At 43.1% G+C, this 17,443-nt stretch overlaps 1 protein-coding gene and 1 pseudogene across 1 annotated transcript; both read right to left on the bottom strand.

Moving 5' to 3' along the window:
- Positions 1-755: 755 nt before the first annotated feature.
- Positions 756-1,694, bottom strand: LOC123484391 (olfactory receptor 6N1-like). Its single transcript, XM_045214718.1, has one exon. The coding sequence runs from the start codon at positions 1,692-1,694 to the stop codon at positions 756-758; it is 939 nt and encodes a 312-aa protein (XP_045070653.1).
- A 13,810-nt stretch (positions 1,695-15,504) lies between these two features.
- LOC121562720 lies at positions 15,505-16,439 on the bottom strand (annotated as a pseudogene).
- Positions 16,440-17,443: the final 1,004 nt, after the last annotated feature.

Genomic DNA, 17,443 nt, shown 5'->3' with positions numbered 1-17,443 from the left:
TCTGCAGTATGTTCAACTTGGATAAAAATAAAAATGTAGTGATTAAATTCAATGGAAATTCAGAATGTGATATTTCTGTTCAGCATTTCTTGTATCTTGTTTATGCAATTTATATCGTTCCAAATGTGTAGCCTACATTCAACCATACTTTCTATTTACAATATTGTTAATGCACCAATGAAACAATGAATTGCCTTCTAAAGCGGTCGTAAATATCCATTTATTTTGAGAGATGCATTGAGTAAGAGGCCTGGCTATAAGCACATAGATGCGTTATCACAACTCAATAACCTACAAACTAACAACCTAACTATTTTACAGTACTGTAACTACAAGCGTTATTGACATAATTTGGGGGGGGGGGACTGTATTAACAATAAATCACCCGGTGGGGAAAATGTATATTTAAGAATAACTTCTTTAGAAAGTTCTTAACTGCATAAGGAGTAACATATTTATGCTCTCGATTGCACCCTATTCCTTTTATAGTGCACTACTTTGGTTCTGGTCAAAGGTACTGCACTATATAGGGAATAGGGTGCCATTTGGAACATATTCAGGCATTATCCTGCTCAGGAAGTGTGCTACAATTACTCTATTCTTGGAATATTTGTAAATCACTTTCCCAGAATAGGGCGATAGATATATCAAGGAATGAGGGCCCATTCAACCTTGCAACTGTTTTGGCAGATTTTACCTTTATTTTTGTTGACTTCTGATATCAGGAAGTCTCTCTGTTGTGTAAGATCATGTAACTAACGTCTCATATCAAGGATTTTATGTATATTACACTTTCTAAAAACTGTCCTTCGAATTTTCTGGAGGTTAAGTCCATATATGACAGGGTTTAATACAGGTGGTATAACAAGGAATTGTACAGCCATTGCATTACGCATATTTAGAGTAATATTAACATTACTATTCCACCCTTGCAAAATGTCAAACAGGGTCACTGTGATGAAAATAACCATTGTCAATAAATGTGGCACACATGTCTGTGTGAACTTCATCCTTCCCTCAGCTGACTTTACACAAGTCCTTACAATCTGACAGTATGAAAAGGCAATGAAAAGTATCTGTAAAACATAAACCACTATTATACAATAGCTCAAAATATGATTGATGGTAATAGGAAAACATGAATGCTTCAGTATAGACGGATTGTCACAGAAGATTTTATCAATGCGAGATCCACACAAAGGAATTCTGACTGTTAAACTAAGTGTAATGAGTGCTATAAACAAAGGATAACACCAAGAAAATAAGAGTAACTTTCTAACAGTTAAAGATGTCACAATGGTATGATATAGTAATGGTCTGCATATTGCCACATACCTGTCGTAAGACATCACTGTTAGAATAGAAATTTCACAGAGGACAGATGTGTATATTACATAGGCTTGAATCAAACATCCACCATAAGATATCACCTGAACATCTGACTGAAGGTCCAGTAAGAACTTGGGGTAGAAACCAGCGGTTCCGTACAATCCATTGACACATAGACTACACAGAAAGATATACATGGGCTCATGGAGGCCTTTCTCCTGAATGATTGTTATGATCAGAGTCAAATTCACAGTGATGATGAGAAGGTATGTGATAAGAGACAAGATAAAATATAATGATTTGTTGTTAAATGTCTCTTGTAAGCCAAATAGGTAAAAGAACTTGACTTGCGTTGAGTTCTCCATTGTTCATTTTCTTTCTCTGGTCAATGCAGCAATTCTTAGTCCTTACAAGGCTTGAGTGTGTATGGATGTGAATGAATGCGATTCTGAATTTTTTGATTCTGTTTAGGCTCAAACTAAACACAATCGTTTTAACAAAACAAATTCACATCCTCCATCAAACTATTATTCTTAAAAATAAAAAAAGATCCAGATAATATCTGTACATTATCAGACTTCTGAGGTGTGAAAGAAATAAAGAAACTTGTGTCCATGAAATGTCTTCTTGCTTGACAGAGGGATACTGCTCCAATAACTTGTCCTGTTAGCCTCTAAATATATCATAGTGTATGCTCACATGGGATTGTAGTTTCAGTGTCAACATGTAACCACTCCATAGAGATGGAACTATATTGAGTTTATGACATGCAACTAATTTGATTCTATTTACTCAGTCTCTTTATGTACAGTACATTCGGAAAGTAATCAGACCCCATGACTTTTTCTGCATTTTGTTACATTACAGCCTTATTCTAAAATTGATTAAATTGTTTTTTCCCCCTTATCAATCTACACACAATACTGAGGAGTGGCTTCTGTCTGCCCACTTTACCATAAAGGCCTGATTGGTGGAGTGCTGCAGAGATGTTATCCTTCTGGAAGGCTCTCCCATCTCCACATAGGAACTCTGGAGCTCTGTCAGAGTGACCATCGGGTTCTTGGTCACCTCCCTGACCAAGGCCCTTCTCCCCCGATTGCTCAGTTTGGCCGGGCAGCCAGCTCTAGGAAGAGTCTGGGTGGTTCCAAACGTCTTCCATTTAAGAATGATGGCCACTGTGTTCTTGGAGACCTTCCCCAGATCTGTGCCTTGACCCCAATCCTGTCTCGGAGCTCTACGGACAATTCCTTTGACCTCATGGCTTGATATTTGCTGTGACATGCACTGTCAACTGTGGGACCTTATATAGACAGGTGTGTGCCTTTCCAAATCATGTCCAATCAATTGAATTTACCACAGGTGGACTCCAATCAAGTTGTAGAAACATCTCAAGGATAATCAATTGAAACAGGATGCACCTGAGCTCAATTTTCGAGTCTCATAGCAAAGGGGCTGAATACTTATGTAAATAAGGTATATTTTATTTATATATTTTATACATTTGAAAAAATATCTAAAAACCTGTTTTCGCTTTGTCATTATGGGGTATTGTGTGTAGATTGATGAGGACTTTTTATTTATTTAATCCACTTTAGAATAAGGCTGTAACGGAACAAAATGTGGAAAAGGGAAAGGGTCTGAAGACTTTCCGAATGGACTGTATTAACCAATCCAAACGTTTGCCAGCCGAATATAATTTTTCACCCAAATACTGAAAACTGTAGAAATCCAGAACAGTCCTAGAACAGAACACTGGGAACAGCATTTTTATTTGGTGAATTATAAAAACCAGGTACCTAAAATGAAATAAAGCATTCTCAGTGACAATACATGATACATTTGATGCAATTTTTTAAATAATCTTTTGGATACAGAGAAATTATGCCAAAATGGCACATATTTGTAGTCAATTATAGCAACTAGAACTAACAAAACACACAATTCAGTATTACAAAAACAAATCTGGTTTTGTTTAAGGTCTAGTACCTTTTTACAAACCTGCCTGATTTAACCATCCTAACACCATACATAATAAGATTAAAAAGTGGTGGACATATTGGAAAATAAACTAATAAAATAGTGCAAAGTATAGGTGGAAGATGTGCAGTATCATATCTGCCTTGTAGAATCACAAAACAACTGTCAGAGGAGACGTTCAGCAAAGACGCTACTGTATGTGTAAGAAAGAAAAAAATATATATATATATATATATTTCCTGAGCTGTCTTATATCTCCTAGATATAGGACAGACACTTCAAAACCTTATTCCTTATGAGTTATTTTCAAACTGTATTTTTTGCCATTTATGAATGTGTTTTTCAAAGCGTTTATATGAGATTTGGTACTAAAGGCCAAATTCAATATTTTATCAAATAATGTTTTATGTATTTTCTTGATACCTAAAGAGGTTCTACAATTCAAAATCAAATATCTAAATGATCCATGGTATGACCATCTTAAATCAATTCCATATGTCAGCTTATTGTGCATAGGACATTTGTCACGTAGAGAGGATGATGACCGGCTGCTGTCTATTGGTTAGAAAGATGGTTCTATACTGAATGTATGTGATAGTCATTGCTAAACAATATGAGTAGTGTAGGTAAAATATGAAGTGAAAACATATTGGAGGATAGCTCTTCACAAGGTGGGTTAGGCATGAAATGAAAGCAGGCTGTTCAATACTGAGTCATGCTGATTGACAAGTGGCGTGCATTGGTACAGGGCAATTCCACGATAACAGAGGGATGCTGAGACTCAGATTTTTCACTTTAAAATATACTGAACAAAAATATAACTCAACATGTAAAGTGTTGATCCCAAGTTTCATGAGCTGAAATAAAAGCGTATTTATCTGAAATGTTGTGCACAAATTTGTTTACATCCCTGTTAGTGAGTATTTCTCCTTTTCCAATTTAATCCATCCACCTGACAGGTGTGACATATCAAGAAGCTGAATAAACAGCATGATCATTACACAGGTGCACCTTGTGCTGGGGACAATAAAAGGCCACTCTAAAATGTGCAGTGTTGTCACACAACACAATGCCACAGATGTCTAAAGTTTTGAAGGAATGTGTAATTGGCATGCTGACAGCAGGAATGTCCACCAGAGAATGTTCATTTCTCTACCATTAGCTGCCTCCAACGTTGTTTTAGAGAATTTGGCAGTACGTCCAACCAACCTCACAACCGCAGACCACGTGTAACCATGCCAGCCCAGGACCTCCACATCCGGCTTCTTCACCTGCGGGATTGTCTGAGACCAGCCACCCGGACAGCTGATGAAACTGTGGGTTTGCACAACCATCTCAGGGAAGCTCATCTGCATGCTCGTCGTCCTCACCAGGGTCTTGACCTGACTGCAGTTCGGCATCGTAACAGACTTAAGTGGGCAATTGCTCACCTTCGATGGCCACTGGCACGCTGGAGAAGTGTGCTCTTCACAGATGAATCCCAGTTTCAACTGTACCAGGTAGATGGCAGACAGCATGTATGGCGTCGTGTGGGCGAGTGGTTAGCTGATGTCAACGTTTGTGACTAGATTGGCGCCGGAGAAGATGGCTGCCGTTTTACAGCCCTCTAACCAATTGTACTATTATGTGTGTTTTTTCATATTATTTGTAATTCATTCTGTACATAATGTTTCTGCCACCATCTCTTATGACCAAAAATAGCTTCTGGATATCAGGACAGCGATTACTCACCTCGTATTGGACGAAAACATTTTATTCAACGAGTCCGACGCGAAGGATATCCTACAGACACCCGACAAGGCCCAAATCCCTGTCATTCGCATGAGAAAGAGACAGAGATATCGGGGACGTAGGTCGGGGTACCTTGTAAGGAACCGACGGCAAGTGAGTAAACTGACTCTTCCATCAATCATGTTAGCCAATGTTCAATCATTTGAAAACAAATTGGATGACCTAAGATTAAGGTTATCCTACCAATGGGACATTAAAAACTGTAATATCTTATGTTTCACCAAGTCGTGGCTGAAAAACGACATGGATAACATACAGCTGGCGGGATATACGCTACATCGGCAGAATAGAACGGCTGACTCCGGTGAGACAAGGGGTGGCTGTCTGTGTATATTTGTGAACAACAGCTGGTGCATAAAATCTAAAACTAAGGAATTCTTAAGGTTTTGCTCGCCGGAGGTAGAGTATCTCATGATAAGCTGTAGACCACACTATTTACCAAGAGAGTTTTCATCTATATTTTTCGTAGCTGTCTATCTACCACCACAAACAGATGCTGGCACTAAGATTGCACTCAATGAACTGTATAAGGCCATAAGTAAACAGGAAAATGCTCATCCAGAGGCAGCACTCCTAGTGGCCGGGGACTTTAATGCAGGGAAACTTAAATCTGTTCTACCTAATTTCTACCAGCATGTTAAATGTTTAACCAGAGGGGAAAACAACTCTAGACCACCTTTACTCCACACACAGAGACGCATACAAAGCTCTCCCTCGCCCTCCATTTGGCAAATCTGACCATAACTCTATCCTCCTGATTCCTGCTTATAAGCAAAAACTAAAGCAGGAAGCACCAGTGACTCGGTTAATAAAAAAGTGGTCAAATGACGCAGATGCTAAGCTACAGGACTGTTTTGCTAGCACAGACTGAAATATGTTCTGGGAATCTTCCGATAGCATTGAGGAGTACACCACATCAGTCACTGGCTTCATCAATAAGTGCATCGATGACGTCGTCCACACAGTGACCGTACGTACATACCCCAACCAGATTCCATGGATTACAGGCAACATCCGCACTGAGCTAAAGGGTAGAGCTGCAACTTTCAAGGAGCGGGACTCTAACCTGGACGCTTATAAGAAATCCCGCTATGCCCTCCGACGATCCATCAAACAGGCAAAGAGCCAATACAGGACTAAGATTGAATCGTACTACACCGGCTCTGATGCTCGTTGAAAACTATTACAGACTACAAAGGGAAGCACAGCCGCGAGCTGCCCAGTGACACAAGCCTACCAGACGAGCTAAATCACTTCGAGGCAAGCAACACTGAATCATGCATGAGAGCATCAGCTGACTATCTGATCACGCTCTCCGTAGCCGATGTGAGTAAGACTTTTAAGCAGGTCAACATTCACAGGCTATATACAGGGGGGTACCGGTACAGAGTCAATGTGCGGGTGCATCGGCAGGTCGAGGTAATTGAGGTAATATGTATATGTGGGTAGAGTTAAAGTGACTATGCATAAATAATAAACAGAGTAGCAGCAGCATAAAAGAGGGGGATGGGGTGGGGTAGCCATGATTAGCTGTTCATGAGTCTTATGGCTTGGGGGTAGAAGCTGTTGAGAAGCCTTTTGGACCTAGACATGCACCGCTTGCCGTGCGGTAGCAGAGAGAACAGTCTATGACTAGGGTGGCTGGAGTCTTTGACAATTCTTAGGGCCTTCCTCTGACACCGTCTGGTATAGAGGTCCTGGATGGCAGGAAGCTTGGCCCCAGTGATGTACTGGGCCGTACGCACTACCCTCTGTAGTGCCTTGCAGTCGGAGGCCGAGCAGTTGCTATACCAGGCGGTGATGCATGCAGTCAGGATGCTCTCGACGGTGCAGCTGTATAACTTTTTGAGGATCTGAGGACCCATGCCAAATCTTTTCAGTCTCCTGAGGGGGAATAGGCTTTGTTGTGCCCTCTTCACGACTGTCTTGGTGTGTTTGGACCATGATAGTTTGTTGGTGATGTGGACACCAAGGAACTTGAAGCTCTCAACCTGTTCCACTAAAGACCTGTCGATGAGAATGGGGGCGTGCTCAGTCCTCTTTTTTTTTCCAGTAGTCCACAATCATCTCTTTTGTCTTGATCACGTTGAGGGAGAGGTTGTTATCCTGGCACCACACGGCCAGGTCTCTGACCTCCTCCCTATAGGCTGTCTCATCATTGTCGGTGATCAGGCCTACCACTGTTGTGTTGTCGCCAAATTTAATGATGGTGTTGGAGTCGTGCCGGGCCATGCAGTCATGGGTGAACAGGGAGTACAGGAGGGGACTGAGCAGGCACCCCTGAGGGGTCCCCGTGTTGATGATCAGCGTGGCAGATGTGTTGTTACCTACCCTTACCACCTGGGGGTGGCCCGTCAGGAAGTCCAGGATACAGTTGCAGAGGGAGGTGTTTAGTCCCAGGGTCCTTAGCTTAGTGATGAGCTTTGAGGGCACTATGGTGTTGAACGCTGAGCTGTAGTCAATGAATAGCATTCTCACATAGGTGTTCCTTTTGTCCAGGTGTGAAAGGGCAGTGTGGAGCGCAATAGAGAATGCATCATCTTTGGATCTGTTGGGGCGGTATGCAAATTGGAGTTGGTCTAGGGTTTCTGGGATAATGGTGTTGATGTGAGCCATGACCATTCTTTCAAAGCACTTCATGGCTACAGACGTCAGTGCTACGGGTCGGTAGTCATTTAGGCAGGTTATCTTAGAGTCCTTGGGCACAGGGACTATGGTGGTCTGCTTGAAACATGTTGGTATTACAGACTCAGTCAGGGACATGTTGAAAATGTCAGTGAAGACACTTGCCAGTTGGTCAGCACATGCTCGGAGTACACGTCCTGGTAATCCGTCTGGCCCTGCGGCCTTGTGAATGTTGAACTGCTTAAAAGTCTTACTCACATCGGCTACGGAGAGCGTGATCACATAGTCATCCGGAACAGCTGGTGCTATCATGCATGCTTTTTCATCCACAGACTATGCTCTTTGCACTATCATCCCAGAACTACATATTGCGCTTTGCACGCTGCCCATGTCTTACATGCATAATTCTGCATATAACGTTTCTTTGCTTACAGTTTTATATGTACTGTTTAAGACATTTTTCTTTTTTATCTGTGACAATGGTGTTCTGCTCGCTCAAAGTCACACTTGCAAGCTCTCAAGTTTAATTTGCACTCTCGAATGGCAATCGTGGGACCCACCCTCTGCTCACTCGACCACATTTCTTCTCACTCGACTCAGTGTTTGCTCGTGCAATTATGTTTCATTTTGCTCGCACGAGCCATCTCGTGCGCGTTCAACTTTTGAATCGGATTTGACACCATAGATGACCATTCTTCATATTTTCAAGCATGGAGGTGGCTGCATTGTGTTATGAGTATGCTTGTCATCAGCAAGGACTAGGGGGTATTTAGGATGAAAATAAATGGAATAGAGCTAAGCACAGGCAAATTTCTGAACCTGGTTCAGTCTGCTTTCCAACAGAAACTGGGAAACAGATTCACCTTTCAGCAGGACAATAACCTAAAACACAAGGCCAAATATACACTGGAGTTGCTTACAAAGATTACATTAAATGTTCCTGAGTATCCTAGTTACAGTTTTTACTTAAATTGGCTTGAAAATCTATGGCAAAACATGAAAATGGCTGTCTATCAATGATCAACAACGAACTAGACAGAATTTCAAAAACAATGTACAATCCAGGTGTGCAAAGCTCTTAGAGACTTACCCAGAAAGACTCACAGCTGTAATCGCTGCCAAAGGTGATTCTAACATGTATTGAATACTTATGTAAATTAGATATTTATGTAGTTCATTTTCAATAATTTACATACATTTGAATTTTCAGAACATTAATATAGACCTTCCTTTTGTCAGAATATAAATATACACTGAGTATACAAAACATTAAGAACACCTGCTCTTTCCATTACATAGACTGACCAGGTCAATCCAGATGAAAGCTATGATCCCTCATTGATGTCACTTGTTAAATCCACTTCAAACAGTGTAGATGAAAGGGAGGAGACAGGTTAAAGAAGGAATTTTAAGCCTTGAGACAATTCAGAAATAGATTGTGTATGTGTGCAATTCAGACACAGCCTGCACTGGCACCCCTTATGCCATTATAAAGTAATGAAACAACATGACAATGAACTATTTATTACTAGAAACTGTGAAGTAATCCTGTCATATGTGGATGTGTTCCTTATCATGTTACTGGGTATGAATATGAAGATGATATGGCAAGAGGCATATAATAAATGTTAAATACAAACTGATCAACTTGAATACAAAAGTTTAATAGTCTTTGAGCAACAGTGAAATTCCATTACCATTTGTACAGTCAGTGATTGCAACTATAAGTAAATAGCCACATAATTCAATAGCACAATCAAACAATCAGAGATTAACTTATATTTTAGGGTATAGACCTAGTATTTACAAGCCAGTCTTATTTTGGTCATCCTCACTCCATCTATAATTGGATTGAAAAGTGGCTGGAATATTAGAAAATAGTGAAGCATAGGTGGTACAGATGCAGAATCTTAATTTGACCTATATTGTCACAGTAAAATAATCCTGCAGTAATAGGATTTGAACTTTTAGTCCATAATGTTGCTTGATCGGTGATTAGGCTATTAGCTTGCCAAAAGTACAGGTTGACGTTTATTGTCATGAATCTTGCCCTGGAGGCAGAACTGAGTGTTTTCCGCTAGATGAGTCAGCTGCAAAGTCAAAAGTGCCTATATCGTAAAAATTCATGAAAACAAACATTTGCTTTTTGGTCTTCATTTATGGTTACGGTTAGCAGTGTGGTTTAGGTTAGGGTTACGGTTACAGTTAAAATCAGATTTTATGACTTTGTGGCTGTGCCAGCTAGTGACCACTCTGAAGAGCTGCCTCCAGAGCAAGACTCATTACAATAAATGCTAACCTGCACCAAAGGTAGGCTACATGAAAAGTGCAATACAGTTAATATAACTGTGTGTTAGGGTGGGTTCTCAGTGAATTTATATAAATGACAAAGCTCATCTGCATTTCCTGCAGAGCAACAAAAGAGTGAACAAATTAAGATCCTATACAGCGGGGGGAGTGTTTAGTCAGCCACCAATTGTGCAAGTTCTCCCACTTAAAAAGATGAGAGAGGCCTGTAATTTTCATCATAGGTACACGTCAACTATGACAGACAAAATTAGAAAAAAACTTCCAGAAAATCACATTGTAGGATTTTTTATGAATTTATTTGCAAATTATGGTGGAAAATAAGTATTTGGTCAATAACAAATGTTTCTCAATACTTTTGTAACACCCTGGCTCTGGGACTCTATATGTTGAGCCAGGGTGTGTTCTTTCTATGTGTTATATTTCTATGTTGGGAGTTCTAGTTGTGTTTATTTCTATGTTGGCTAGAGTGACTCCCAATCAGAGGCAACGAGTGTCAGCTGGGGCTGGTTGTCTCTGATTGGGAGCCATATTTAAACTGTCTGTTTTCCCTTTGTGGTTGTGGGTTCTTGTTCCGTGTTGGTCTCTGTTACCTAGGACGTTACGAGTCGTTTGGTTCATTGTCAGTATTTATCACTATAGATAAATAAACATGTTCGTTCATCACGCTGTGCCTTGGTCCTCCTCTCTTAACGACGATCGTGACAGAAGAACCCACCATACAAGGACCAAGCAGCGTGTCCAGGAGCAGGCAGACTGGACATGGGAGGAAGCGCCGGGAAAGGAGATGGAGAGGCTGGCGATGGCCCAGGTGGGCAAATCGTGGTCCTGGGAGGACATGCTCGGGGGCAAAGGGCCATGGGCTAGGATTAAGGCCCTGGCGAGAGAGGAGCAGCGGCGTCAGCAGTGTCATCGTCGGACGGACGAGAGGCAACCCCCATTTTTTTTTAGGGGGGGGGCACACGGCATGGGCGGCTGGGCAGCAGGAGGCTGCCACAGGGTGATTTGGAGAGGAGGCCACCTGGTTTTGGGGGCCAGAAGGCAGGTTGGCGGAGCCTGGATGGAGAGCAGAGCCAACTCCCCGTACTCAGGCATGGCAGCATGAGACTGGGCAGGTTCCGCGGTATGCGGAGCTGCGCACTGTGCCACAGTGGTCCGGCATAGTCCGTACGTCCTGTGCGAGCACCCCGCACGTGTTGTAGCGGAGGTGGGCATGCAGCCAGGACAGAGTGTGCCGGCTCAGCGCTCGTGGCCTCAGTGCCTCTCCTCGGTCCCGGATATCCTGCGCCAGTGTCACGTGCTGTTATGCCAGTACGGTACACAGCCCTGTACGATTCTGTGCTGATGCCTCACACAGAGTGTGTGAAGGTAGGCATTCAGCCAGGACGAGGTTGTGGCAGCTCTTCACTCCAGGTCTCCTATCCGTCTCCACAGCCCGGTCCGCCTGTCCCTGCTCCACGCACCAAGCCTACGGTGTGCATCGCCAGCCCGGTCCGGCCTGTCCCTGCTCCTCGCACCAAGCCTACGGTGTGCGTCGCCAGCCCGTCCGGCCTGTCCCTGCTCCTCGCACCAAGTCTACGGTGTGCGTCGCCAGCCCGGTCCGGCCTGTCCCTGCTCCTCGCATCAAGCCTACGGTGTGCGTCGCCAGCCCGGTCCGGCCTGTCCCTGCTCCTCGCACCAAGCCTACGGTGTGCGTCGCCAGCCCGGTCCGGCCTGTCCCTGCTCCACGCACCAGGCCAGGGGTGCGCATCGTCAGCCCGGTCCGGCCCGTTGCTGCTCCACACACCAAGCCAGGTGCGCATCGTCAGCCTGGTCGGCCCGTTCTACCCACGCGCCAAGCCAGGGGTGCGCATCGTCAGCCCGGTCCGGCCCGTTCCTAGCCCACGCACCAAGCCAGGTGCGCATCGTCAGCCTGGTCTGGCCCGTTCCTACTCACGCTACCAAGCCAGGGGTGCGCATCGTCAGGCCGGTCCGGCCGGTTCCTACTCACGCACCAAACCAGGGGTGCGCGTCGTCAGTCCCGCACAACCCGTGCCTGGGTCACGGTGCCTGGTAAGGTACCGGTCAACTGCTCCACTACGGAGCTGAAGCTAACCGCTCCTGCTAAGTCCAGTTCAGCTCCAGCCAGCGGGGCCAGACCGGACCAGGGGCGCTATGGGGGGTTTATTGGAGGGTGGTGGGCAAGACCGGAGCCAGAACCGCCGCCGAGGAGGAATGCCCACCCAGCCCTCCCTGTTTTGCTCTAGTTGAGGCGCGGTCGCAGTCCGCGCTTTAGGGGTACTGTAACACCCTGGCTCTGGGACTCTATATGTTGAGCCAGGGTGTGTTCTTTCTATGTGTTATATTTCTATGTTGGGAGTTCTAGTTGTGTTTATTTCTATGTTGGCTAGAGTTACTCCCAATCAGAGGCAACGAGTGTCAGCTGGGGCTGGTTGTCTCTGATTAGGAGCCATATTTAAACTGTCTGTTTTCCCTTTGTGGTTGTGGGTTCTTGTTCCGTGTTGGTCTCTGTTACCTAGGACGTTACAAGTCGTTTGTTGTTTTGTTCATTGTCAGTATTTATCACTATAGATAAATAAACATGTTCGTTCATCACGCTGCGCCTTTGTCCTCCTCTCTTAACGACGATCGTGACAACTTTGTTATATACCCTTTGTTGGCAATGACACAGGTCAAATGTTTTCTGTAAGTCTTCACAAGGTTTACACACACTGTTGCTGGTATTTTGGCCCATTCCTCCATGCAGATCTCCTCTAGAGCAGTGATGTTTTGGGGCTGTCGCTGGGCAACACAGACTTTCAACTCCCTCCAAAGATTTTCTATGGGGTTGAGATCTGGAGACTGGCTAGGCCACTCCAGGACCTTGAAATGCTGCTTACGAAGCCACTCCTTCGTTGCCTGGGCGGTGTGTTTGGGATCATTGTCATGCTGAAAGACCCAGCCACGTTTCATCTTCAATGCCCTTGCTGATGGAAGGAGGTTTTCACTCAAAATGTCACGATACATAGCCCCATTCATTCTTTCCTTTACACAGATCAGTCGTCCTGGTCCCTTTGCAGAAAAACAGCCGCAAAGCAAGATGTTTCCACCCCATGCTTCACAGTAGGTATGGTGTTCTTTGGATGCAACTCAGCATTCTTTGTCCTCCAAACACGACGAGTTGAGATTTTACCAAAAAGTTATATTTTGGTTTCATCTGACCATATGACATTCTCCCAATCCTCTTCTGGATCATCCAAATGCACTCTAGCAAACTTCAGACGGGCCTGGACATGTACTGGCTTAAGCAGGGGGACATGTCTGGCACTGCAGGATTTGAGTCCCTGGCGGCGTAGTGTGTTACTGATGGTAGGCTTTGTTACTTTGGTCCCAGCTCTCTGCAGGTCATTCACTAGGTCCCCCCGTGTGGTTCTGGGATTTTTGCTCACCGTTCTTGTGATCATTTTGATCTTGCATGGAGCCCCAGATCGAGGGAGATTATCAGTGGTCTTGTATGTCTTCCATTTCCTAATAATTGCTCCCACAGTTGATTTCTTCAAACCAAGCTGCTTACCTATTGTAGATTCAGTCTTCCCAGCCCTGGTGCAGGTCTACAATTGTGTTTCTGGTGTCCTTTGACAGCTCTTTGGTTTTGGCATAGTGGAGTTTGAGTGTGACTGTTTGAGGTTGTGGACAGGTGTCTTTTATACTGATAACAAGTTCAAACAGGTGCCATTAATACAGGTAACGAGTGGAGGACAGAGGAGCCTCTTAAAGAAGAAGGTACAGGTCTGTGAGAGCCAGAAATCTTGCTTGTTTGTAGGTGACCAAATACTTATTTTCCACCATAATTTGCAAATAAATTCATTAAAAATCCTACAATGTGATTTTCTGGAATCTTTTTTCTCAATTTGTCTGTCATAGTTGACGTGTACCTATGATGAAAATTACAGGCCTCTCTCATCTTTTTAAGTGGGAAAACTTGCACAATTGGTGGCTGACTAAATACTTTTTTCCCCCACTGTATCTATCATTAGTGCAAACAGGGAGGAGGACAAAGGATAGCTGTTTGGGGGGATGATTAAGGACTAGATTCAATCAGATCAAGCGTTAAACGGTGGTAGCCGAAACCCACATAGCTTATGTTTTGGCAGTGTCGAAGGTGTAAGTGCTTTGGAGCTGTCAAATTGGTTAGCAGCTGCTCTTGATCATTGTCAAGAAGCCACACCCGTCCCACTAGCATTAGAAGTTTACAACGAGAAAGTGTTGGCTATATAGAAATAATGACACTCAAATTGAAAATCATTAAAGCTGAAATATGTAACTTTTTGGGGCGACTCAACCAAATTCACATAGAAATGTGAGTTATAGATCTGTCATTCTCATTGAAAGCAAGTCTAAGAAGCGGTAGATCTGTTCTATGCGCGCTATTTATATGCTTCCCTTTATTAAGTTTTGTTTTTGCGTCTTTTACTAACTTTTTTTTGTACACCATCTTCAAACAGCTGAAAACACAATATTTTTGGTTATGGAAAATATATTTCACAGCGGTTTTAGATGGTACAATGATTCTCTACACTATACCTGCTTCTTTTGTCACATAAACTGAAACTATTAGAATTTTTGCAACCAGGAAATGGCAGAGCGATTTCTGCATAGTGCACCTTTAAAATAAATAATTAGGATTTCTATCAGCCTAATCGAGGTGTAGATTACATCTCACATTCCAGTGTTCGAACTTGTAAACAAGGCTGCATGAGATTTCTGTTAATGCGACTTCCATGCAGCCAATGGCAATGTCCGGTTTAGGTATAATGCCAGAAGTCGCTTGTTGATTTGACAGCTCTAACGCAGTTCCAACTCCGACACCGCCAAAACAACCACTATGTGGATGTCGGCTAAAGCGGATCTGATTGAATAGAGCCCTAACGTGAATCAGTAGTAGGCCTAAGATAACAATTCACCACAGGAGTGGAAATGGCTTCTTAAGTCAAAGGGTTCTTCAGCTGTCCCCATAGGAGAACCCCTTTTTGGTTCCAGGTAGAACTCTTTTGAGTTCCATGTAGAACCTTCTGTGGAAAGGGTTCATGCAGACTGTGGAATGGTTCTTTAAAGGGTTATTTCACGGGCGAGCCAAGAACCCTTTTAGGTTCTAGATAGCAACTTTTTTTCTAAAAGTGTAAGGGCAGGATATATAAAGCAGGCTATATACAGTTATTTTCAGTTAGTTGGTCAGGGTAACAAGATGACTCCATGAAGCCAAACACTTGAATCTCAGTCATTGACAACAAATAAAAGGGGAAAAGTTATTCCACATGACGTCCATGAAAAAGTACCAAGATTTTAATTGTGAGCGAGAGTTGCACCTATTCCTTCCTAATGTCCATGAAAAAGAACACATGAAAAGTGTCAATCTAGCTTTATGTAAAACATATTACACCTTTAGATCAACAAGAAAGTTATGCTGATACACACAAGTGCATCACCACAATACATTTAGCTTAGGGCAGCAACTTTCCGGTTGAACATCTGTAAAACTCTATTCCGAATCTGAGTGAGTTTCATCCCGTATATCATAGGGTTCACGAGAGGAGGCACAACTAGGAACTCCACCGCCACTGATATTCCTCAGGGCCAGCAGGCTGGTGTTGCTGCCATGCGGCGTACATCACATCGAAGGTGAGGGATATGGTGAAGTTAGTCAGGGTGATCAGATGAGGCAGACAGGTCTGCATGAACTTCTTCCTCTCCATCCGGGAACGCAAGATGCTTTGATGATGTTCATGTGGAAATCAGGATGAGTATCATTTGAGAAAAATTAGAAACCCGTGAGAATGAAGCCATAGAGGTTGTTCAGAGCAATGGTGTCAACGCATGAGAGCTTCACGGCCCAGTTTGAGCAGTAGAGTTTATCGATGTCGAGGGCCACAGAGGGGTAACCTAGCTGTTAGTCCCATCCCAATGCTACTTTCTAGCCATGAGAAAAGCCACGTAAGAAGAAGCAGTGTCCACACTTTTCGAGTAGTCATGATAGAGTGGTATTGTAAAGGCTTGCAGATGGCAACATACCTGCCATATGCCATCACTGTCAAGCTGGTGAATTCACAGAAAACATAGGAGTAGATTACTAATATCTGGGTCATGCACCCTATGTATGTTATCACATGAGATTCAAATAAAAGGTCATAAAGTATCTTTGGGTAGAAAGCTGAAGCGCCATAGATACCATTAATACACAGATTACAGAGGAATAAATACATAGGGTCATGCAACATTTTCTCCAGAAAAATGGTAACGATCAGTGTCAGATTCACAAAAATAGTGAAGAGGTATAGGATGAGAGTAAATGCAAAGTAGATGTGTTTGTATGTCTGTGTCGCGTTCAGTCCATGCAGCACAAACACTATCTCCTGGGAGGAGTTGAACTCCATTGTCATTGACAGCAGGCACACACGACTAGTGTACACAGGACCTGAGAACGTTCAGTTTGTCCAAGTTTTGTTGGTTGGTCTATTTAAAAACAATTTGATGACACTTAACATAACATAACATGACACATAACATTAACTGCCAACCATATAGCAGTCTGTCAGCCTCTGAACAATGATAGCTCTCCTTCAGGGTCGTTGGTATTCAGATGTCAAACATTATTTTGATTGCAGGACAAGTCAACCCAAAACCACCCAGCTTCAGCAGCCACCTACAGTACAATGCAGTGAGCACACAGACCAGAATTTTTAAAAAAAAGTTAGTAATTTCAAAGTCTTCAAAGTTCTCCTTGAAGATGATCATTCGTACGGTCTGTGTATTTGTATGGTCTCTGTATCTCTGTACTGAAGGCCAGAGCAGACCACCTCCACCTGCGCAGACCAGATCATACCTAGGTATGACACTTCATCACTCTCCGCACCACTCCTTTATGGGGCAGTATCTGAGTGTCTCAACTGCCATAGCAACGTGTGAGATGTATGGAGTGACAGACAGATGAACCCCTCAGATACACACTGCTCACGCTGGAGGTTACCTTCCTAATGAGACCATGTCAATAAGACTGATTAGGAGATGTGATATGAGATAGATATAACAAGATTTGGTTTATGTAGCAAGGTAATATTGTTGAAGTTCATATTCACGCTTTCCACAAAATACAAAGATCTCAGCAAAGTTTAGTCCACTTCTGTGCAATCTTTATATTTTCAAGTAATGTTGTTCAAGTTCAAGTTTTTTTGACACCTTGCTACATTTTGAACAGAACTTGTTTAAAGCATTGCCAAATTCCTAATTGGTATTTGGACCACAGGGGTACATTTTTCTTTGTCTCTAAAGACTTTCCACAAAATGTACAGATCTCAGTAAAGTTTATTTCACATCTGTGGAAATCTTTTTTTAACCCTGTTCATCTCCAGGAAGTGAATCAGAGGAGGGCTAGACTTTG

Source organism: Coregonus clupeaformis, unplaced genomic scaffold (assembly GCF_020615455.1).
Source record: "Coregonus clupeaformis isolate EN_2021a unplaced genomic scaffold, ASM2061545v1 scaf0298, whole genome shotgun sequence".
In the NCBI taxonomy this organism is placed as follows: Eukaryota; Metazoa; Chordata; class Actinopteri; order Salmoniformes; family Salmonidae; genus Coregonus; species Coregonus clupeaformis.
The sequence above is the reverse complement of the archived record's forward strand: the minus strand, read 5'-3'. Positions and strand labels throughout refer to the sequence as shown.

What these genes read in the sequence shown, in the direction of transcription:
- LOC123484391 (XM_045214718.1), bottom strand. Translation starts at nt 1,694, where the DNA reads ATGGAGAACTCAACGCAAGTCAAGTTCTTTTACCTATTTGGCTTACAA.